Here is a 24,073-nt window from a genome sequence, read left to right as displayed (position 1 = left end):
TGTTGGGGCTAGAAACTAGGAGGCCCAAGTTCAAATCAGAAACTCAGACACTTACTAGTTGTATGACCCTGGGCAAGTCACTTAACCCTGTTTGCCTTAGTTTCCTCATCTGTAAAATGAGCTAGAGAAGGAACTGGGAAAACTGCCCCAGTATCTTTGCCAAGAAAATCCCCTAAATGGGGTCATGAAGACTTGGACAAGACTGAAAAGGATGAACACCATAGATAATGTGAGGTCTATATAGTATTATGATTGGTTGAAGGAAATGTGCATATTTAGCTTGGAAAAGAAAAGACTGGGGGGGGGGTGGAACATGATAGTTAAGTTTCTGAAAAAGGCCACCATCTTCATCAGGAAAAGGGAATTATTCAGTTTGGTCCCTGAAGGCAGAATCCTGAACAATGGGTGGGGAATTTGCAAAGTTGCACATTTAAGCTTCATCTTACAATTTGAACCATCCAAAGATGGAAGAAACTGCCTTGCCCCTCCCCCCAAAGGAAGTCTGCAGCAGAGGTTGGTATTTTACAGAAGAGATTCCTTTTGGATATATAGATAGGACAAGATGGAAGGCGAAGTCCTGTCCAGTTCTGAACTTCTGAGTTTAATAAGGGAGAGAGCGCAGAAAGAGAGAAGAGAGCCAAATATAGGCCTTCAGGGGATATCAACATGTAAAGGCCAGAAAAAAAGAAGCCAGCAAAAGAAAATAAAAGGAATGGTCAAAGGAGGGATGACGAGAACCAGATGTAGCATTACAGAAGCCACTGGGAGAGAAGGAATTAAAGAGGAGCTAGCTAGCTATCATTAACATGATATTACAATTTTACCTGTTTCATTTTTATTTTGGAATTTGTCTTGAGCTCTAAAGAACTGAAAGCCACTCACAAAAATGAACAATATGGAAATATATAATGTGGGGGGGAGACAGAAAGAGAGGGGGGGAGAGAGAGAGAGAAAAAAAAAAGGAGAGAGAGAAAAGAGAGAGAGGAAGAGAGAGAGAGGGGAAGAGAGAGAGGGAGAGAGAGAGAGGGAGAGAGAGAGTGAGAGAGAGAGAGAGAAAGGAGAGAGAGAAAGGAGAGAGAGGGAGAGAGAGGGAGAGAGAGGGAGAGAGAGAGGGAGAGAGAGAGGAGAGGAGAGAGAGAAAGGAGAGAGAGAGAGGAGAGTAAGAGAGAGAGGGGAAGAGAGAGAGGGAGAGAGAAAGAAAGGAGAGAGAGGAAGAGAGAGAGGGGAAGAGAGAGAGGGAGAGAGAGAGAAAGGAGAGAGAGAGAGGGAGAGAGAGAGAGAGAGAGAGAGAGAGAGAGAGAGAGAGAGAGAGAGAGAGAGAGAGAGAGAGAGAGAGAGAAAAGGGGGGGAGAAGTTCAATTACATAACTTAGGAAAACGTGTGGAAATTCAATATTACATGTAATTGGTAAAAATAAAAAAATACATATGTAAAGTATATAGAAACTACCAGCTCAACATAACTCCATAGTGGGAAGTAGCCAGTCATAAGTTATAAAACAATATTTTGGGGTCTGTATGTTCAGTTTTATCAGCCAGGTGGTACAGTGGATAAAGTACCAAGCCTAGAATCAGGAAGACTCATCTTTCTGAGTTCAAATCTGACCTCGGATGCTAGCTGAATGATGTTGGACAAATTACTTAACCTTGTGTGCCTTAGTTTCCTCATGTGTAAAATGAACTGGAGAAGGATATTGGAAACCACTCCGGTATCTTTGCCAAGAAAATCCCAAATGGGGTCATGGAGAATCAGACATGATTGAAATAGCTGAACAGAAATAATAACACCTTCAGTTTAATTGGTAGAGAGAATTTCTGCCAATGTAGGTGGGTATCTGTTCTGCAAATCTGGGCAGCTAGGTGCCACAGTAGAGAAGAGTACTGGATTTAGAGTCAAGAAGAGCTTCATTTAAATCTTGTCAGAGATACTCCCTTGTTGTGTAACCCTGGGCGAGTCATTTAAGCTTTTTAAGCCTCAGTTTCTTCATCTGTAAAATTGGGAAAAATAATAGTACTCGTCCCCCATGGTTATTGTGAGGAACAAATGAGATGACAAATACGTGCTTTGCAGATGCAAAGTGCTACGTTATCTTTATTATGATTGAAGCATTGCCTGGGTTGCTTAGAGGATGGCAGAGACCCAGTGAGGAAGGTCTCACAGTCACGCTTGAACCTAGGTCTCCTTAATTCAGAGGCATATACTATACCTCAATGCCGGTCATTGCAAGGTGTCCAGAAGGAGGCAGAGAGGATCATTCCTCTGTACTCCCTTTGGTCAGGCCACACTTGACATTTTATGGTCAACACTGGCTGATGCATTTTAGAAGGACTAATGATGAGCTGGACCACATCCCAAGGGGGTGGGAGTGGGGACTAGTATGGTGGGAGCATCTGACCACTATGGCAGGGGAAGGAAGTATTTGAAGGGCGTGTGTGTGTGTGTGTGTGTGTGTGTCCTTCCTTCTCTCCTTGTACAGGTATCCCTTCCACATTGCGGGGGGATTAGGGGCACAGCCACCCCTCCACCCAGTGATCTGGAAATTCTGTGAAAAATTTTTAGGCCTTTCCCTTCTTACCTCAGAAGAAGTTTGAATTTTTTCTTTTCCTTTTATGTAGTTTATAATATCTTATTGTGTACGTAAACTCCCAGTTCTTTTAGTACAAATGTAATTTTAAGAAAAATAATGTGTAGCTGTTCATTTATATTATTAAATAGTAAGATACACACAGTACAGGTAATATTATACATAACAGTACATACATTTTATGCATTCTTGAGTTACTAAACTACTAAACTTTTTTTTTAAATTTTATACATTATTTTATTTGGTCATTTTCCAACATTATTCCTTGGAATAAACTTTTTTTTTTAAAGATATCTCTACTTTAGACTTTGTGCATCATCTGCTGGCTTTCATGTTCCTTTTTCAATCTTTTTACTTATTTTAACTTTAAAAAAGAAATTGTGTATATTTATGTTATTAAAAGGTAAAATGTCTTGATATTATACAATATTATACACATTTTACATATTTCTGAGTTTCTAAACTTTTTCTGTGCCATCTGCTGGCCCTTTGTGGCTTCCACAAAATTCCCCCAACTCCCATTTAATTTCTTAAGCAGACCCATGATGCAGTGAAACTGCGATGGGGAGTCATACCTGTATTTATATTCCTATGGCTAGCAGAGTCTGGTCTGCTTATTGACTCCTGTACAGTTTCTGAGGCCCCTTCCTAGTTATGAAGCAGTTAGGCTGCCCAGTGGATAGTGCCAAACTTGGAATCAGGAAGACCTGAGTTCAGATCCAGGCTCTGATGCTTACTACCTATGGGATGCTGAATGAGCCACTCCACCTGTTGCCTCAGGTTCCTCTACTGAAAATGAGAATTATTATAGCACCCACTTCCCAGGGTTATTATAAGGCTCAAATAAGAAAATATTTGTGAAGCATTTAACATTACAATTGCGCACTAGCAAATCATTTTGGCATTTCTCTATCTCCTCACAGAACTCTGCCAGGAATCTTACTCTCATTCATTCATTTTTTAAACCCTTATCTTCCATCTTAGAATCAATACTGGGTATTGGTTCTAAGGCAGACAAGAGGTAAGGGATAGGCAATGGGGGTCAAGTGACTTACCCAGGGTCACACAGCTGGGAAGTGTCTGAGTCCAGATTTGAACCCAGGACCTCCTGTCTCTAGGCCTGGTTCTCTATCCATTAAGCCACCTAGCCATCCCCTGATGGGGCTTTTCTTTATTTCTGCACACATGGATTATTGCAGTTTTCTTAGCTGGTCTCCATGAAACCATTCTTTTGCCTCTAATACTTGATGGAAACAACTGAGAATCTAGTCTTCCCTGAAATTCTGAAACTATCATGTCCCTTCTTGTGTTAAAACCTTCCAATATCTACCTGCTTCCTATGATGTCCAGTCTAATATGGAAAATAACTTACATTTGCACAGGACTTAATAAACATCCTCTCATTTGGTCCTTATATCATGTTTGGTCAGGTTCAAATCTCTCATCTTACCATTGCTTCCTGTGAGATCGTGGGCAAGTCACAATCTCCTTAGGTTTTAGTTTCTCATCTATTAAAATAAGGTGGCTCAGTGGATAGAACACCGAAATTCCAATCCAATCTCAGATACTTACTAGTTGTGTCACCCTGGGTACATCACTTCACCTCTGCATCAGTTGCCTCATCTGTGAAATGGACATAACCACAGCATCTATCTCCCAGTCATTGTGAGAATTGAATGAGATAATATCAATAATAAGCACACTGCCTGGTACCTAGTAGATGCCATAGAAATAGCAGTTATTATTATTACTATTATTATAATCATAGATTGCTTCTGCAATCCCTTTCAATACAAGATCTATGTTTCTCTGCCCCTATTTTTATGTGAAGGAAATGAGTATTTGAGGAATATAGTAAAGCATTTCAGGCCACAAAGCTAGTGGTAGTAAAATCAGTTCTGAAACTCAGATTTCCCAATTATGAACCTACCTGTCTCTCTATTGTACTGTTTTCTTCCCTCCCTCCCTCCCTCCCTCTCTCCCTCCCTCCCTCCCTCTCTCCCTCCCTCCCTCCCTCCCTTCCTTCCTTCCTTCCTTCCTTCCTTCCTTCCTTCCTTCCTTCCTTCCTTCCTTCCTTCCTTCCTTCCTTCCTTCCTTCCTTCCTTCCTTCCTTCCTTCCTTCCTTCCTTCCTTCCTTCCTTCCTTCCTTCTGTAAACCTCAAAATTCCTTAGACTTATAAATGTTGGAAATTTCACCATTGGGATATTTCATACTTGGAAAATTTCTTACTGATAGTCTATTGGAATGGGAACCCCATTGGCATGGGAGGTTCCTTCTCTTCCCTTCTTAAGATTACTTTAGGACAGAAACCTTTTGCTGAACAATGGAAAGGACTCTGACCTATGCTTAAGCATAGAACAGGAATTTCTTTGAGTCATGATTGATTTTAGAATTGATACAATGGAGATACTTGGAATCAATCTCCACCCTATTCAGTCCTAACAGGATTGAGTAAGGGCTGCAGCCTAGATCAAAATTTAATTATTCCAATCTCTACCCTACTCAGGTTAACAGTATTTAGAAAGGGCTGTAGCAAAGGAGCAAAGATTTAATCATTTGAAAATATGACCTTCAACAGACATGTGCAAAGCCTCTGGGCGGTCCTGGGTTAAGCTAGAGCCTCCATTGGCACAGGGAGATTGATGGACAGTGATTGGTAGATGTGAGAACTGAGGGGAGGCAACTTGGATGGTTTCCTTAAAGATCAGGGGGGTCTGAAGACTCGAGGTGGTTGAGGAGTTGGTCGGAGTGGTGGCAGTGTACTCTGAGAAGCTTGCTCTGAAGGAAGCTGAAGGTGGGGGCCCCTGAGACTGTTTCTCCATTTTGGTCACGTGAGTAATAGGGACTGATCTCTTTTCTTTGCCCCAGCTATCTAAGGGCTTGGGCCTTTTGGCCCAGCCTAAACAGAAGGGGTATTTAAGCCCTATTCCCTTCTCTCCCTTTTTCTCTCTCTCTATCTCTAATTCCTTTCTTCCTCCTATTGTAATTAAACTCCATAAAAGGTTGACTGCTGACTTGAGTTTTTCATTTAGGAATTACATAGCTGAATTCCTTGGCGACCTTAAATTAATATATATCAGTCTTTTAAAGTGATTCCCTTGTAACACTTCCTTCCTCGCTCCTTCCTTCCTTCCTTCCTTCCTTCCTTCCTTGCTCCTTCCTTCCTTCCTTCCTTCCTTCCTTGCTCCTTCCTTCCTTCCTTCCTTCCTTCCTTCCTTCCTTCCTTGCTCCTTCCTTCCTTCCTTCCTTGCTTGCTTGCTTGCTTGCTTGCTTGCTTGCTTCCTTCCTTCCTTCCTTCCTTCCTTCCTTCCTTCCTTCCTTCCTTCCTTTGTTCTTTCTTTCCTTCCTATTTATTCCACAGGCTTTCTGTGTAAACTTTCTGACTTATTAAAAAAAAAAAGGTATTACAGCAGGACTAAAGTTGAGAGGATCTGGATTCAAATCTGGTCTCAGACACGTTCTAGCTGTGTCACTCTGGGCAATCCTAATTGCCTAGCCCTTATTACTCTTCTGTCTTAGAACTGCTACTCAGACAGAAGGTAAGAGTTTTTTTTTTTTAAGTATTGACTCCTTTTATTTTTACATCACACTCATTTTCAAATATATCCAAAGCCTACGCCATTTCACCTCATTTGGATGGTTCATCCATGCGCCATATCCAACAGGGCAAAAAGCCTGAGGATACAAGCAATGTTCAAAAATAGAGAAAAGTAATTACATGCTCCTCCTCATTGGCTAGAAAATCAGACCATGTCCTGCTAGTTATTTGCATAACAATGCTGCTCTAGTACCACTACCTTCACCAGGCAGACTTCCAGAAACACATGAGTGCCCACCCTCACAATGGGGAAGCTGCTGGAAGGGGCCGTTTGCATTCATTACCCTGGACCGGCTCCTGCCCCCTCATCCTTCGCTGACAGACAGACCGGGAAAATAACAGGTGTGGCAGCCTCTGGAAACAGTATATATATATTTTTAATGAGATCTGGCATTCCAGCGGCCTACTTTCTGCACCTCCCATCTTCCCCCCATGTGCAGGAGAGCAAGGTCCCGCCGCCTGCGTGCTGCTGAAACCTCCCATTATTTTTGAAGCCCTCAGGACCACTTCAGGGTGCCCTCTTTATACTGCCCATGTTGCTGTGACACTTCCCCGATGACTTAAGTAAAAAGCACTTCCTCCTGCTCCTGGAAGGCGGGTGGCCCTGCAGGACAGACCCCCGATAGTTTTAACTGGGCTGCAACCATTTAGACTTTGTCTTTCTCCTGTGTGACTATTCCGAGGCATTTTAACCATCATACACTGCTCAGAGCCCTACTGAAGGCGCAGGCTGAGGATACAGGAGGTGGGAAAGCATTTCAGAAATATGCCTTCACTCCCTGAAAAAAATCCTTCTCTCCTCACTCCTCGGCCCCTAAAGCTGCTTAAGGGCCATTCCTTGGGTAATGCTTAAGGTCAGCTTCTGCCCGGCTCCCTCGGTCACCCAGGGGTTCATGACCTAGCCTGTGAATCTTCTGAACAGTAACAAGAATTCACATTTGTAGAACACCTTTCTCTCCAAACACCGTGGGGAAGTAGACAATCTAAGTATCATTATCCCCAATTTACAGGTGAGGAGACTGAGATTTGGGAAAGATAGAGCTAGGATTTAATTTCAGGTCTCCTGACTCTAAACCCCCTGGTCTTCCTCCTAGATGCTGTCATTTTTTCCTTTTCTCTTTTGCTCTCTGTCTTTGGACCATATGCATTTCTGTAAGAAAGTGGCAAATGTCAGAACTGGGTGGATCAGGGGGAAATCCAGGAGGCCAAGAGCTAGGCAATAGCAGGGCGGCTGGCCTCTGGCTCTTGGGTGCTGGGGAAGCAGAGAACGATGGCAGAACCTGAGCAAGGCACCAAAGAAGTATGAACATTATCATCCTGGACGTCACCGGGAGCTTTGAGCCTTCTCTGTAACACATTTGCCTCTTGCCAACACAAATATTTATGGATCACAGAGGAAAGAATTTTTGGTATTAAAATATGCACATTTAAAAATATTTAAAAACAAAAGGCACAACAGGATAATGGATAGAGAGTTGGCCATGGGCTCAAGAAGACCTGGGTTCAAATTCTATCATCTCCCTCACATCATGGCTTCATGATCCTGAGAAAATCATTGAACATCTTAGTGCCCAGGAAAACTCTGCATGGCTGTAAGTTCCTAAGAAGGTGCCAGCCTGCATCGATTAGGGAGTTTTCTCATCTGGAAGTTCCTGATACCAATGAAATCACAGGTTCATTCATTCCTGTTTTAAATATTTTAAAATATCCCATTGTAATCCTCCGCGTGCAGTGTCCTAAGGAACTGCCCATCTTGTCTGGATTTTGTTCTGCCTCTGCCAATAAGCAGATAAATGACACTGTTGACAAAGCTATGGTCTGAAGAGATAAATTGGACCTTCAAAAGACAAAGGAGATGGAAATTCTGGGAAAAAACGAATGTGGATAATGTCTGAGAATTAACTAAGAAAGTCAAGAGCAGGGCAAAGTTTAATCCAGGTTGGATGGATTATGGGACCAGGAGTCAAGCTCCAAGACCAAGAGGTATAGGGACTGTCCCCTAATCAGTCTACTAATGGCTGCTCCCTTTTATAAACCAGAACTTGGGGTTTGTGAACCCCAATTTTACAATGGTATTTCAGTATTATTTTTTCCTTTGTAATACTACTCATTTTTTTTTTGCATTTCAAATCATTATTCTGAGAAGGGGAACATACATTTTACAAGACTGCCAAAATGGGTCCGTAATAAAAATGTTAAGAACCCCTGAAGTAAACTGATGTTACCTCCCATTACTCCTTTCTGATTTATGACAGTACAGGTCAGAGCATTTTCTTATCATTGATATTTTCTTTGGTTTATCCATTTCTCCGGCTAATTTCCTGAATTGAGAGTTTCATGTGAGGAGCAAACTTCTGCAAACTTCTGATAGAAGGCTTTTGTGTGAAAACCATCAGAGTCTGGGATTGTTCTTCAGTGTGTACGTGTGTGTACGCGATGTGGTGGGAGCCTGGCTGGAATGGAAAGGAACCATCAAATGTTGGGATGTGTGTGTGTGTGTGTGTGTGTGTGTGTGTGTGTGTGTGTGTGTGTGTGCACATGGGGGCCTGACCTCCTTTGCCTCCACACTACATTCAGAATGATTCACAAAGCCGTCCCCAGCTAAAGGGGAAAAGGAAATTGAAACAATTAGCCTAAAAGAGGGGACTCTTTTGTGCATTACATGGTTTCACGTTATCCTTGTGTCCTTTCAATAAGGAAATAAAGATTAGGCAGCTAGGTGGCATAGTAGGTAAATCCTTGGACCCAGAGATGAGAAAGATTTGAGTTCAAATCCTTCCTTAGACACTTACTAGCTGAATCATGAAACATTTGTTTCTCATCTGTAAAAGTGACCAGATTAGACTCTATCCTCTCTACTCTTCAAGGTATCCATCTAATTCTATGACTTGATTGTACTTTGTAGTTTTGGGTCATCGGTTCTTTCTCTCATTTCCATTCTTGCTCCCAAGAAGGCTGAATATCTTCCCAGTGCTGGTAGTAAACATGAAAAATTTATATTTCTGTAGTAGCGAAAGGGCAGTAAAAATGGTAGTAAATAGTCCTTCCAGCACATAGAGCAGATGTGACTCGATGAGTAATGAAGCGGATGTAACGTCTCTTATCCAGGGCTATATTTATCATCTTCATCATTTTTTTCTTTCTGTGACCCCAAACAGCGGGCTGAATCTGGCTCGCTTGCCTTTTCCTCAAACATTATTTTTAAACACTTCTTTTCGCTCTTGGACTTCCCCCGCCCTGTCTTTGGTGCCCGCTCCGGCTGGCCTCAAAGTGACAAATGGCCCAATTCAGAGGCAGCCTCAGGGAAACCTGAGCCAACCCAACTCCTGGGATCCAGGACGCTCTTGGGAGGCTCCAAAGGGCTTCCTAGCTGTGAATCTTCCAAGCCACGATCATGACATCCTGAATGTCTCTGTGAGGGTGAAACATCATTATCCAAAAAGACCTCTGTTTCTGTCCAAGATGCAGAAGTGAGAGGGAACCGAAAGGCAGCTGGAGCTGCTGCTGCGTTTTTCACTACCTCCCCTGTCAACGGTGCCTATTTCCCAATTCACTTCTTGCCTCTTGTTTGTATGTATGTATGTATATATGTTGGCGATGGCAAACCTTTTAGAGGAGTGCCGGGCTCTGCCCCTGCCAGAGACCACTTGCCATGCACCACCCCCCTCTGCCCCTTACCCCATACAGGGGAGGGAGGAAGTGCTCTCATTGGGCTGCTGGACAGAGGGATGGGTGAAGTAAGGAATGTCCTCAGTGAGTGTAGAGAGGGGGAGGGGAGTGGTCCAAGCCCTCTGCTCCCCTCCAGCTCTGTCACCTGTGAACTGCCCACCTTAACCCCTGTGGGTTCCTCTGTGGGCAGAGGAACAGGGGATATGAAAAAATGTAGAGAGGGGGAGGGGAGCAGCTCTACCCCAGACCCTCCACCTTTATAGTAACAAACTCTGTAGGGGTGGAGTGGCCGTGTGCTTGCAGAGAGCACTCTGTGTGCCATCTTTGGCATCTGTGCCATAGATTCGCCATCACTGATATATAGTCTGGATGATCATCTCTGTATGCTATAGGCAACTCTTTTTAGACTCTAAGTTTATATATATATATACATACACACATATATATTCATATTTTAAACTCTTACCTTCCATCTTGGAATCAATACTGTGTATTGGTTCCAAGGCAGAAGAGTGGTAAGGGCTAGGCAATGGGGGTCAAGTGACTTGCCCAGGGTCACACAGCTGGGAAGTGTCTGAGGCCAGATTTGAACCTAGGACCTCCCTAGGCATGGTTCTCAATCCACTGAGCTACCCAGCTGCCCTCTAGACTCTAAATTTAGACTAACGTGTCAAGCTGCATGGGCAGAGGGAGTTTTCTTACCTGGAATATCCCTCTGTCATGCCAGCTCCCTTCCCCTATTGTTAAGTTCCTTCTTGGGGGGAGAGAGGAACTCCATTTGGGGGAATAGGTCCAGGATGATCACATTTCATTCTCCTCTGGTATGTGTTTCTGACTCTCTGGACTTAATTACCATCTCTTATATGGGTACTTTCTCTTTCTCCTTTTCCCCTTTTAGCATTCTTTTATGGGTCGTCTTTTCCCCATTAGAATGTAAGTTCCTTATGGGCAGAAATCCCCTTTCTTTTTGCTCTTATATTTGTATCCCCGACATTAGCACAATGCCTGGCACAGTAAATGCCAGACAAATCTGGTACCCTAGACCAGCGAAGTCACAGGTCCCAAAACTCCTATCTTCAGCTTCATAAAGTTTTTCATTTCAGCAAAACTCCTCTGAGATCTTCTCACTGAAGATAACTTTAACAATGGTTAAGAAATGGAAATGTTCAACCAGCTTGGAGAATGAATGGTTATATATGGGGCAGCAGAAGCACCTGGGATTACAAACTCGTAAAATTTATGGCCAGTGAACATCCACCTCTGCTGCTACTTAAGTACCTATAAAAATTATATGAGATCCAATGCCCTAAACACAATTTCTCTTTTCCTCGAACAAATTCACAAATTATGCCAATAATGTGCAGTAAATCCCTCTCTAATAAGGACAATCTTTACTTTATAGTTTTAAAGTCAGTCTTAGCTTATTTTATTTATGTATCTCTAAGCTTATAATGTATCCCACCAGTACATGGGTAAGTGAAAGTCAGCCCAATTGAAAGTAAGCATGGCTGCCAAGAGCCAGAGTTGGTATATAGCCCTGGCCCCATCACCCTAATAAGAGCTGGAAATTTGGACTGGGAATTAGCTGGATGAGGCAATAGGAGTCCTGGCTAGCAGCATCCTCCAGATGGCCAGACAGAATCTAAAAGGTCTTGGCTCTCAGGTCTAATACCTCAAACATGCTGGAGATCCTTCTATCACTATCCAAGGCTGAACCAGTGATGAGTGTCCTTCCACTGATCCTTCCATGATGCCACATTACGTTTTACCAGAAGGAAGATATCTTGGGATGCCAATAAAATAGACCCAATGCTGTACCTGGGGAAGAATACAGTATCCTTTTACAGACTATTTTATATTTCACTGGTAATTTCATAACAGGAACATGGTGATAAACGTTGAACTACAGATTCTCAGAGGGAAAATGTACCTATGCACACTTTTAATTTTAATATAAATTATTAACATTTTCTCTAGCTCTTTCTTAAGTCTACACAATCATCAAAACAAGAGGCCAAGCCCTGATTTTTAGCATTTGCAGATTTCTGGGTGTATTTAAATGCTCACATTTCAAATTTAACAATTAGCTTTGTTTAAAAAAAAAACCTTTCCTTTTGTCTTAGAATTGATATTAAGTTTTGTTTCTAATGCAGAAGAGCAGTAAGGGCTAGGCAATGTGTAGCATCCCAAGCAGCGAATCCACACAATGGGGGTTAAGTGACTTGCCCAGGATCACACAGCTAGGAAGTGTCTGAGGCTAGATTTGAACCCAGGACTCCTTATCTCCAGGTTTGGCTCTCTATCCATTGAGCAACCCAGCTATATCCAACAATGAGCTTTTGAGCTGTTTTCAGCACATCTTTATCCCATACACAGCACCAAGCACTATACTAGGCACAACAGGCTATGTGATTGTTAGTGAACTGAATCCAATCATTTTCTTGGATATATATTCAGAGCCATGAGTAGGAAGGAGGGGAGCTTCAGAAAAACACAAGTGGGGGGACACACCAGAGATAAACCTCTAAAGTTTTTATTCTGAGTAAAAACAGACTGGGTTGGACGAATGCTGAAGAGCATGGCTGGTATATTTTTCAAATTGGATGACTGGGTAAGAGGCATTGCAGTGAAGTCTTTGGGGGACCTTCACCCCTAGAGCATTTTGGGGGGAGGGTGGTGGAAGGTCTTGGGACAAAACCTCATCAGGACCAGAGAGGAGAGGGCATTAAGGTGCAGCTTCCCAGCCTCCAGGGTCCTTCTGAGGCTCAGCCAGATTCTTAGCAAAGCTGTCTAAATGGGGAGAATATTGCATCTGTGATATTAACTTTTTTTACTAAGGCTTAGAGAAAGTCACACGGTCTGAAACTGGCAGAGTTGGACCGACAACTCATGCCTTGTGACTCCTCATTCACTTCTCCCTTCACTATATCACTTGGCATGAATCTATTTGACTTGGCTGGGAAAGTGAAGTTTGATGCTTGGGTGTTTCTAAAGGCTAAAAGGCCGCATTCATCAATCATAATTTATTCCAGTAATTTTATCAAACACTAGATTTGTTCAGCTGTTTTCAGTTGTGTCTAAATCTTTTTGACCACATTTTGTGTGTGTGTGTGTGTGTGTTTGGCAAAGATATGGTGTGGTTTGCCATTTCCTTCTCCAGCTCATTTTACAGATGAGGAAACTGAGGCAGAGTTAAGTAAACAGCTAGTACATGTTTAAGGTCAAATTTATTCCAGTAATTTTATCAAACACTAGGTTTGTTCAGCTGTTTTCAGTTATGCCTAAATCTTTTTGACCTCATTATTTTTGTTGTTGTTTTTCTTTTTTTTTTTTGGCAAAGATACTGGGTTGGTTTTCCATTTCCTTCTCCAGCTCATTTTACAGATGAGGAAACTGAGGCAAACAGAGTTAAGTGAACAGCTAGTAAATTTCTAAGGTCAAGTTTATTCCAGTAATTTTATCAAACACTAGGTTTATTCAGCTGTTTTCAGTTGTGTCTAAATTTTGTTGACCTATAGTTTTGTTTTTGGCAAAGATACTGAGGTGGTTTGCCATTTCCTTCTCCAGCTCTTTTTACAGATGAGGAAACTGAGGCAAACAGAGTTAAGTGAACAGCTAGTGAATTTCTAAGGTCAAGTTTATTCCAGTAATTTTATCAAACACTAGGTTTATTCAGCTGTTTTCAGTTGTGTCTAAATCTTGTTGACCTATAGTTTTGTTTTGTTTTTGGCAAAGATACTGAGGTGGTTTGCCATTTCCTCCTCCAGCTCTTTTTACAGATGAGGAAACTGAGGTAAACAGAGTTAAGTAAACAGTTAGTAAATGTCTAAGGTCAAACTTGAACTCAGGTCTTGTTAATTCCAGCAGATCTGTGTTGAGCAAAAAGAATGAGAGGGAAAAGTAGACAGGGCTGGACAAGCAGATCACAGCACAGACTATCCAGGAGAAGAGTCAAATGGAAAGAATCTTAAAGAAAAAGCATCTAAAACTCATTAGCAGAGGTTGGAGGACTTCAACAACATTCAGATCCTCTCGCCGAATGCTATAACATCCCTAAAGTCAGCTGGACAAAACAAACTCCTGCAGCATTGAGTGGAATGGCCCTGAGGAGGAGCTGGGTTTGGTCTGGATAACTGGGGCATGTTCTGCAAATACACCGAGTACCCCTTTTTAATGTTTCCTGCTCAGACTATTTCTAAGGGCTCTGCAATCATGTTAGTAACTTGTTGCACTTTTTCAAAGTGGGACTCATAAGAAGTTATTTAAATTTCTTGGTGACACAAAATTTCTAATCTTTTAGGTTAAAAACATCCAGTTATTTATACAAAGTCTTTGAAGCTTATTAGTAAAGATGCCCAATTAGGGGAAAAAAAATTGGCAATGCCCTGAGGCCTTTCTGGCTTTCTCCTGACATCACACACATTCCCTGGGCCAGTGCCTGTCATGTGACCAATCTACCGTCTCTTCCAATCACCCTTTGATTGCCTCTCATTGGCAGATGCTACAGCTTGCTCACTGGGCGCCCTCTATGCAATACTCATTTGGAATTCTTCAGAAACTTGTGTTTTCTCTTCTGCAGCCACATCACAGCAGATGCTAAAATACAGATGCGAGGAAGGTAGGTCTTTGTCCCTGGGGGGCCATTAAAGGAGCTTTGCCATTTTCTGAAAGCAATCCAGCCCGCTGTCCTCCTGCCCATCTCCCTGTCCGTTTGTGCCATCTGTACGGATCTGACAGAAGAGTTTGATCCACTTGCAGGGATGGTCTTGCGCCAACGGGTCTTCCCAGAGAGAAGATTAAATCAGCTCTTTTGAGTGGTCTCTGCTGGGACACTGGGAGCATCCAGAGCAATCACCCTGGAAAGAGGATCATCTGAAGGGCTTCACCACCCCTTTTCCATCTGGGTGCTATGACTACTTTTACCTTATAAAATATTTATTTAATACACCAGAACAGAGTGTGTAGACTTTATGGTAGTGGGTTAAGTGTTGGGAAAGAGAACTATTTGCATATTTTTTCATTTGTTTTAACATATGAGAAAACTAAGGTTCAGAAAATGTTAGTGACTTGCCCAAGGCCACCTCGTTGGCATGTGGTAAAGCAGAGATTAGGTTCTAGGCCTGTTAACGCGCTGTCAAGTGTATTTGCCTCTTTTTATCATTTGCTACATCAATTAACTTTAATTAATAATTTACTAATAATAGGATGTCCTGAATGGGTTAATAATCCTCAAAAAGTACTCTATGTAGAAGTTATATGGAGCAGCTAGAGGGCACAGTGGATAGAATGCCATGTTTGGAGTAAGGAAAACTTCATCTTCAGTTCAAATCTGGCCTCAGACATTTCACAGCTGTATGACTCTGGGTAAGTCATCTAACCTTGATCGCCTCAGTTTCCTCAACTGTAAAATGAACCAGTGAAGGAAATGGCAAACCACTTCAGTATCTACGAGAAGAAAATTCCAAACGGGGCCATGAAGAGTTGGACATAACTGAAACATGACTAAACAGCTACAGAAATCACAGTTTAAAAAATGCACAATGCAACATACATTTTTGAATATGACATTTACTTTTTTTTTAACCCTTACCTTCCATCTTAGAGTCAATACTGTGTATTAGTTCCAAGACAGAAGAGTGGTAAGGGCTAGGCAATGGGGGTCGAGTGACTTGCCCAGGGTCACACAGCTATGAAGTGTCTGAGGCCAGATTTGAACCTAGGACCTCCCATCTCTAGGCCTAGTTCTCAATCCACTGAGTCACCCAGCTGCCCCTGATAGCTAACATTTATACAGAGCTTTAAGATTTGCAAAGTGTTTTACAAATATTTTATTTTATTCTTACAACAATACTATAAGGTAGATACTATTATTATTATTTTTTAAAAGCCTTTACCTTCTGTCTTAGAATTAATATTGTGTATTGATTAAGGCAGAAAATCATAAAGGCTAGGCAGAGGGGGGTTAAGAGACTTGCCCAGGGTTACACAGCTATTAAGTATCTGGAGTCACATTTGAACCCAGGACCTTTCATCTTTGGGCCTGGCTCTATCCACTGAGCCACCTAGCTGCCCCCAGTAGGTGCTACTATTACCCCATTTTACAGATGAGGTAACTGAGGCCCATAAAACGTTAGATGACTTGTTTGGGTCACCCAGCCAGTAAGTATCTAAGGAGGAACTCAGATCTTTCTGAATCCAAGTCTGCTGCTCTCTCCACCGTACCATTCAGCTCCTTCAGTGAATCTGCTTTGTGACTATATATTTGTTCTCCTTATTCTCTCTCTCTTCCTCTTTTTGTGCAGTTGGAAGAGCCAAGTTGGAAGGAGAAGAAATAAGTGCTTATTAATTGAAAAAATAAAAGCAAATAAAGATGGTTGTACAGGCACGCCTCAGTCTGTGCTCTTGAAGTCCAAGGAGATTGCCTTGACTTTTATCTGGGACGATCAAGGGAATAATCACCCTGTTCATCAAAGGAAATACGGAGCAGATAACGTCTGCACTCCTCTGACCTCTTTTCCCCTGACTTCGGAACTTGAGCCCCCGTGAATCCTCGGATGTCTGCAAGCACAGCGTTAAAGGGCATTTCCTTGATTTTCAACAAGGAAACTGACGGCTCATCACAGACAAGAACATGCAAGTACAAGTTTCAGCTGTCTCCAGAGAAAGCCATAGCGGGGCTGCCTCCGGTGTAGAGGGCAGGGTGGCTGCGCAGAAACGTACTGAGCATCCTTCCTCTGTACGAGGAATCAGGAGGCCTCTAGAGGCCCTGCCACTCTTCTCCCCCAGAAGCTGCTCTATTTGGAATACTAATGACAGCCATCTTAATATAAATACAACCTACATAGACATGATGGATACAGAGCTACAAGCAAGGATTCCAGGAAGACGGAATTTCCTAGTGAAAAGGAAACTCTAACCCATACCTGGACAAAATCCCCTCAAAATATTCCTGATGAGTAAGCAGCCTTATAGCCTTTGCTTACAAATCACCAATGATGGGGAGATCACTACCTCTTATTCTAGTCAAATACACTTTTTTTGTGATTTGAAAAATTTAATTTAATTAATTAATTTAGAAATTTTCCATGGTTATGTGATTCATGTTCTTTCCCTCCCTTCCTCCCACCCCCTCCTGTAATCAACGAGCAATTCCATTGGGTTTTAGATGTGTCATTGATCAAGATCTATTTCCATACTATTAATATCAAATATCAAATATCAAACTTTTGAACAGTTCTAATTATTAGAAAAACTTTCCTTATATTAAGTCTAAGTTTCTACTTGTTGATTCCCATTTTATGTGCCAGTTCATCAAAAACATGAATATACCCATCAAGACCCTGCCAAGACTTCCATTTTTAGGCTGAAAAATTCCCAGTTCCCTAAACCGATCCTTCATTGACATTAATCCAATGCTCCTTGGCTGCCTTCCTCTGGACATGCCCCAATCTACTGATGTCCTTTCAGAAATGTGGCACCTTGAATTAAGCATGATAACTTAAACCTTAAACACGTGCCTTCTGCCTTAGAATTGATATTATCAATTTAATCTAAGGCACTAATCTAAGATATTATCAATCAATCTAAGGTACACAATAAGTACCTTAAAAAATTCTTGTCAACTGACTCATCTTCTACTTGTTAAGTCAATATAAAAAAAACCCTGAAGTGTAAGACTTCTCATGTATCCCTATATTCATTTTTATTATTCAATTTGGCCCCATGTTTTGGCTTGTCAAGATCTCCTGGCATCCCAACTTTGGCATCCAGTGCTTGCAATCCCTTTTAGCTTTGTGTTATCTGTGAATCTGATAAGCATTCAAGTTATGCCTTTTTCCAAGTCACTAATCAAAGTGTTAAACAGCAAAGGGCCAAGCTCTGATCCTCCAGGGCACTTCACTGGAGACCTCTTTCCAAGCTGACAAGGAGCCAGTCATGATTACTCTTTGATTACAGTCATTCAGCCACTTTGGAATATGCCTAACTGCATTAGTGTCTAGTTCCTAGCCCTTCGCTTTTGCAGAATAATGACATAAGAGATTGTCTAATACTTTGCTGAAACCTAAATAAATTCTAGTTTAGTGTCCACGTCCAAAGGTAAAATGAGATTGGTCTGTAATGATTTGTTCTTGATGAAGTCATCATGGTTCTTTGGAATCCTTGCTTCTTCCCTTAGACATTCTAGAATCTTGGCAGGAATTAAAGTCAAGTTCACTGGCTTAGAGTCTGCAACCTTGACTCTCTTCTCTTTTTTGAGAATTAGGCAATTATCTTACCTTCTTTAATTTTAGGCTATCTCTCTCCCATTCTTCACAGTCTTTCAAAGATCACAGATAGTGTCTCAACCATTTCATTTACAATTTGTAAGAGATCTGGCCCTTCCTGTATCACTACCTTGTTGTAGCAAGAAGTGGCAAATATGCACAGAAAAACTATAAAAGAAAGATCTAAACATCACCAATAACCACAATAGTGTAGTTACTGATCTAGAGCCAGACACCCTGGAGGATGAAGTCAAATGAGTCTTAGGAAGCATTGCTAACAGTAAGGCTAGTAGAGGTGATGGAATTCCAGCTGAGGTATCTAAAATCCTAAAAGATGATACTGTTAAAGTACTGCACTCAATATGCCAGCAAATTTGGAAAATCAGCAGTAGCCATTGGATTGAAAAAGATCAATTTATGTCCCAATCCTAAAAAAGGACAATGACAAACAATGCTCAAATTTACTAAACAATTGCTCTCATTTCACATGCCAGTAAGCTTATGCTTAAGATTTTGCAACTATGCTCCCATAATATGTGAACCAAGAATTGTCAGATTTTCCAAGAAGCAGAGGAACTAGAGACCAAATTGCCAACATTCACTGGATTATGGAGAAAACAAGGGGGTTCTAGAAAAACATGTCTTTCGGCTTCTTTGACTACACTAAAGTCTTTCTCTATGTGGATCTCAAAATCTGGCAAGTCCTTAAGGAGATGGGAACTCTAGTTCATCTTAGTTATGTGCTGAGGAACCTGTATGTGGGCCAAGAAGCAACATTTTGCAGAGAACATGGAATAACTGATTGGTTTAAGATTGGAAAAGGATTGCCAAAAGGCTGTCTATTGTGATCTTATTTATTTAGGTTCTATATAGATTATATCATGCAAAATGCCAGACTAGATGAATCAAAAACTGGAATTAAGGTTCCTGAGAGAATATCAACAATCTCAGATATTCAGCTGATGCCACTCTGATGGCAAAAAGGGAAAAAAAGACAGTCTCTTGATAAGGGTAAAAAAGGAGAATGTAAAAGTTGGCTTGAAATTTAACATAAAGAAACTAAGATCTTGGCAACTGGTCCCATCACTCCCTGGCAAATATGAGGAGAAGAAATGGAAACAGTGCTAGATTTCCTATTCCTGGGCTCAAAGATCAAAGATGGCAGCTACAGCCATGAAATGACAAGATGCTTGCTCCTTGGAGGGAAAGCCATGGCAAATCTGGAAAGCATACTAAAAAGTAGAGATATCACCTTGCTGACAAAGGTCCATATAGTCAAGCTATGTTTTTTTCAGTAGCAATGTACAGTGTTGACAGTTGGACAATAAGGAGTATTTCAGACCCAATGCTTTTGAATTGTGGCACTAGAGACAACTTGAGAATCCCTTGGACAGAAAGGAGATCAAGCTGGTCAATATTTAATGAAATTATTTCAGACTATTCATTGGAAAGTCAAATACTGAAACTGAAGCTTAAGTGCTCTGGGTACATAATGAGAAGGCAGAAATCATTGGAAAAGATCTTGATGTCGGGGAAGACTGAAGGCAAAAGGAAAAGGGGGTGACAAAAGATGAGATGGATGGATAGTGCCATGAGAACAATGAATTAGAGCTTGGAGAGACTTTGGGAGATGGTGGAGGATACATGTGTCCATGGGGTCACAAAGAGTCAGACATGACTTGGTGATTGAAAAATAACAACAAAGTAACCTGGTATGTAGTTTAGGCTTGGAGACTTGAATTCTTCAAGGAAGGCTAGGTGCTCTCTTACTACCTCCTTACTTCCCTTTAATATCAATTCTTTATTAGCCATCTTTCCTGTCCAAAGATAATTTTCTTTAGTAGGAAAAACAGAAGCAAAATCAGTTGAGTAGCTCTGCTTTCTGTCCTATCCCTTCTTTCGTCTCCAACATCTCAAAGACAAAAACCTTCCTGGTCTTCAGCTTAAATTTCCTCATTAGCTTCCGCTTCTTCTGGCCTTCAGGGTCCTTGACACTATTTTACAGGGATATCCCTTATCCTTCTATTAATCCTTGTTTTCCTAGTCTACATTTGTCTTTTTAAAATGCAAGTTTGCTGGTGACTTCCCTGAACATCTGCATGGGTCTCTTTTTCCTCCTTGTCAAAATACATTTCTTTTTATTTTCATCATTTTTCAGTTTGGGGAGATTCTTATCCTTCTGATCTAAATTCAGTGCCAAGGAATCCAATGTGATCATTTAAACTGGCATTTGCCTTGTGTAGCACAATAAATTAACAGCAGGATTGCTGTATTCCCTTCACATCAATTACTTAATTAATCTATTATTTAGTAAGTGGGGACTTTGTACCAATTATAGAGATCCAAAAAATCTAGTTCCTGTTTTCAAGGAGTTTATATTCTATCTAGGGAAACAACATGCATCTGTATAAGTAAAAACAAAATAAATATAAAGTAATTTTTATGAGGAGGGAGAAAGGAATTTGCTGGGGAGGGGGTGCAGGGATGTTGGACAGAGAAGGCTCCATGAAGAGGATGGCTCTTGTACTAAGAGGCTGGGGTCAGGAGGCAGTACTTTCCATCTGGGGGACAGCCTATGCAGTGGCACAGGTGAGGGAGTGTTGGGTGTGAATAGTAGCAAGAAGATTCATTTGGTTATACTCCAAAGGGCATGAAAGGGAAATAGTATAAAGTATGGGACTAAAGGAAGGCTTTGGCCAAGTCGAGAGGGGCTTTAAACTTCAAATAGAAGAGTTAGTTTGTCATTAATCTAAGAGATGAGAGAGGGCCATCAGAGTTTGTTGAGTAGGAGCACCATGTGGTCAGAAATGTGTTTTAAGAACATCATTTTTGTGGGGGTGGATAGTGAGTGGGAATAGATTAAAGAGAAGAAAAACTAGAAGCAAGCAGACCAATTAAGAGGCTACTGCAATAGTATGGGTTAGGCCAGTACAGTGATTGAATGGGCAGAGAGAAGAAATAAATAGACTTGGGAAGGAATATGAAAGAAAAGGTCAACAGTGGTACTCAACAGTCAGAAATGGTAAAGTCAGAAAGGAGAATCGGCTTAGGGGGAAATAACCAATCACATTTCCCTATCATTTTATGATTTACACATCTTTTTTCACAACTCTCTGCTGTTAGTAGTGTTCCCATTTTACCAGAATAGGAAACCAAGGCAGCATTTTTTGAAATAGTTCATATTTCCCCCCTAAAATATCAGAACTTATACACAGTCATAAAGTATTCCTTTTGTGAAATTTTCCTAAGGTGTAATTTTATTTTCTTGAAATGTCGATTTCATTGAACATGAGTGATAATGAAATTGATGTTACTTAAAGTCCTTGAAACTCTTAAAGAACCCCAATAATAAGCATGATGATAAAAATTTGTCATTTTTCTTACAAAAAGGGGACATTTTCTTCTTTAAGTTGATAAGAAATTTAGTTCTGCTACAGGATATAGTTCTGACTTGTCACAATTCATCGTACACAATGATGTACGGACTAAGGAAGGTCTAAACCTGGGGTTCTTAACCTTTTTTGTGTCAAGGATCTCCTCAAGCAGTCTGGTAAAGCCTGTGGACACCTTTTCAGAGTCCAGTGTTTGTCAGTGTATAATAGAAGATACAATGAATAACATTGAAACCAGTTACATTGAAATACAGTTGTAGTAATAATAATTGCTGATATTTATATAGTGTTTGTAGGTTTGCAAAGTGCATTACAAATACTTCATTTATCCTCACAATGATCCTGGGAAGTGGATGGTATTGCCATCCCAATTTTATAGAAGAGGAAATTGTGGCAGACATTCATTAAATGGCTTGCCCAGGGTCAGCCAGCTAGTAAATATCTGAGGTAAAATTTGAACTCATGTCTTTTTAACTCCAGGAATAGTGCTCTCTCTGCTGAGGTACCTACTTTCTTAGTTATGAAAATCTTAAAAAAAATTAGAATCCACTTCCCCGACCCTTGACCAGGTAAATAATTCCCTGCTAAATTCACTTAAAAAAAAAAAAACCCTTATGTTCCATCTTGGAATCAATACTGTGTATTGGCTCCAAGGCAGAAGAGTGGTAAGGGCTAGGCAATGGGGGTCAAGTGACTTGCCCAGGGTTACACAGCTATGAAGTGTCTGAGGCCAGATTTGAACCTAGGACCTCCCATCTCTAGGCCTGGCTCTCAATCCACTGAGCTACCCAGCTGCCCCACTAAGTTCACTTTAAATGCCTTAGGAGACTCCTGTACAGGCACAGAAGGGGAAGTCATCTTAGGTCAAAAAAGGATCCTATTTTCCAAAACAAGCATCAGAGTTCATTGTCTCACAAAAGGCACGCTGGACATTTTCTCTGGCTGCCGCTCATGCTGGGGAAAATCTCTCTCCTCTGTTCTGATTGCTGACTTCCCTAGCTTCCAAAATGCCACATCCTCTAGGAAGTCTTCTCCAACCCCATCCCTTTGGTAATCAGTTCCTATTTATCCTCTATCTAACCTGACCTGTTGACTTCCTGATCAGATGATTAGCTCCTTGGGGACAGGTATTGCCATTTGCTTCTTTTAGTATCTTCCGTGCTTTGCACATAGTAGGTGCTTTAAATACTGATTGATTCCTTTTGTTAAACTTCTCTAAAATTCATTTTTCCTTATCAAAACAGGAACTTCCTAGGGAAACCCAGGATGCAGAGCTGCCATCCTTGGAAGTCATTTGTTCTCCACCTTTAACGTTGTTCATGTTCTAAAGTTCACAGTGACTTTAGGAAAATGTACAGCAGAATTCAGCTATTCTCCTCTCCCAGGCAGATTCTTTAGATCAGAAAGTCTTACCAGCAGGCGTGGAGGGTGGTTTTGGCGCAGGAAGCAAACTCCGGCGGGGAGTAGTCACAATGTTGGGGGCTTGTGTTGTGGTCCGACTGGTCCCCTTGGGCGCATCTTTCGAAAGCACAGCTGCCTTCGGAGCAGGCTGGTCTTCGTTTACAAAGCTGGAACCTGCAGGAGGCAAGAGTCATTAATTACAACTTCATGAAAAATAGATGGACTCCGTTCCTATTTGCAATTACCAACGATGATAAAAGCAGAGCGTTCTTATATCCTGACCTGCCTATTCGTGAGACCTTGGAAGTATTTCTCTGTGCCACCCAATATATTGAAGAAATAATTCACTTTTCCCAAAGCACACCTATTGCCCCCCTCCCCCAAATGATCTCTGCATTGGGAGTCAGGTGAAGAGATGAGAAATGGGCAAAGTTTAGAATTTTATGATGGATCTCAGTATTGCAATCTTATTCAAGTCAGTTGAAACCATCATTTGAACTCAGCAGGGACCAAGTGGGAAGAAGTTTTTGGTTAATGTAGGTTAGATTCCAATTAGATTTCCTAATTCTTAAGGAGTCAAAAAATGCACTAGTAGTTTTGAGAGAAAGAAATCCAAGCTATCAACTATTGTATGAAAAAAAACCCACTAATAACGTGAGAAATGAAAATTAAAGCATCTCTGAGATTTTATCCCTCATCCATCAGATTGGCAATATTGATAAAAAATGACAAATGCTGGAGAGGCTGTAGGAAAATAGGGATATTAGTGCCCTGCTGATGGAGCTGTGAACTTGTGGGTTTCCCTGCCCAACTCTTCCAGCTCTTGTACCGCCAGGATAAGGATGAGCTTTACTGGATAAAGGATGCCTATTCTTCTTTCTACCTAGACTCCAAAAGCCTCATTTACCACCATCACCTGGATAAACTGATGCCCTCATATTCACCAGCGATGCCCATCAAGAAGCTGCTGGTGGGAGCCCTGGGCTTGGGAGAGCCAGAGAAGGAAGCTAGCTTACATCCGTGTCCTAAGCCCTGAGGAGAACTTGGGCCTAGGTCCGTGTTGGCTCTGGGGGACTTACAGGCTGCACCGAGCACGGGAAGCACAGAGGGATGGGATTGAGGGAGTGGGGAGCCAATAGCAGGTCTGATCTCATTTATCATATA

At 41.4% G+C, this 24,073-nt stretch overlaps 1 protein-coding gene across 2 annotated transcripts in view; it reads right to left on the bottom strand.

The window, feature by feature from the left end:
- Positions 1–24,073, bottom strand: part of MTUS2 (microtubule associated scaffold protein 2) — a 726,305-nt gene that overhangs the window by 214,816 nt on the left and 487,416 nt on the right. For both annotated transcript variants that reach the window (XM_001376400.5, XM_056794728.1), the window contains one exon: positions 22,922–23,083. In XM_001376400.5, the coding sequence (XP_001376437.3) occupies positions 22,922–23,083 (162 nt within the window). The remainder of the gene's footprint in view (positions 1–22,921; positions 23,084–24,073) is intronic.

This window comes from Monodelphis domestica, chromosome 4 (genome assembly GCF_027887165.1).
Source record: "Monodelphis domestica isolate mMonDom1 chromosome 4, mMonDom1.pri, whole genome shotgun sequence".
Classification (NCBI taxonomy): domain Eukaryota; kingdom Metazoa; phylum Chordata; class Mammalia; order Didelphimorphia; family Didelphidae; genus Monodelphis; species Monodelphis domestica.
The sequence above is the reverse complement of the archived record's forward strand: the minus strand, read 5'-3'. Positions and strand labels throughout refer to the sequence as shown.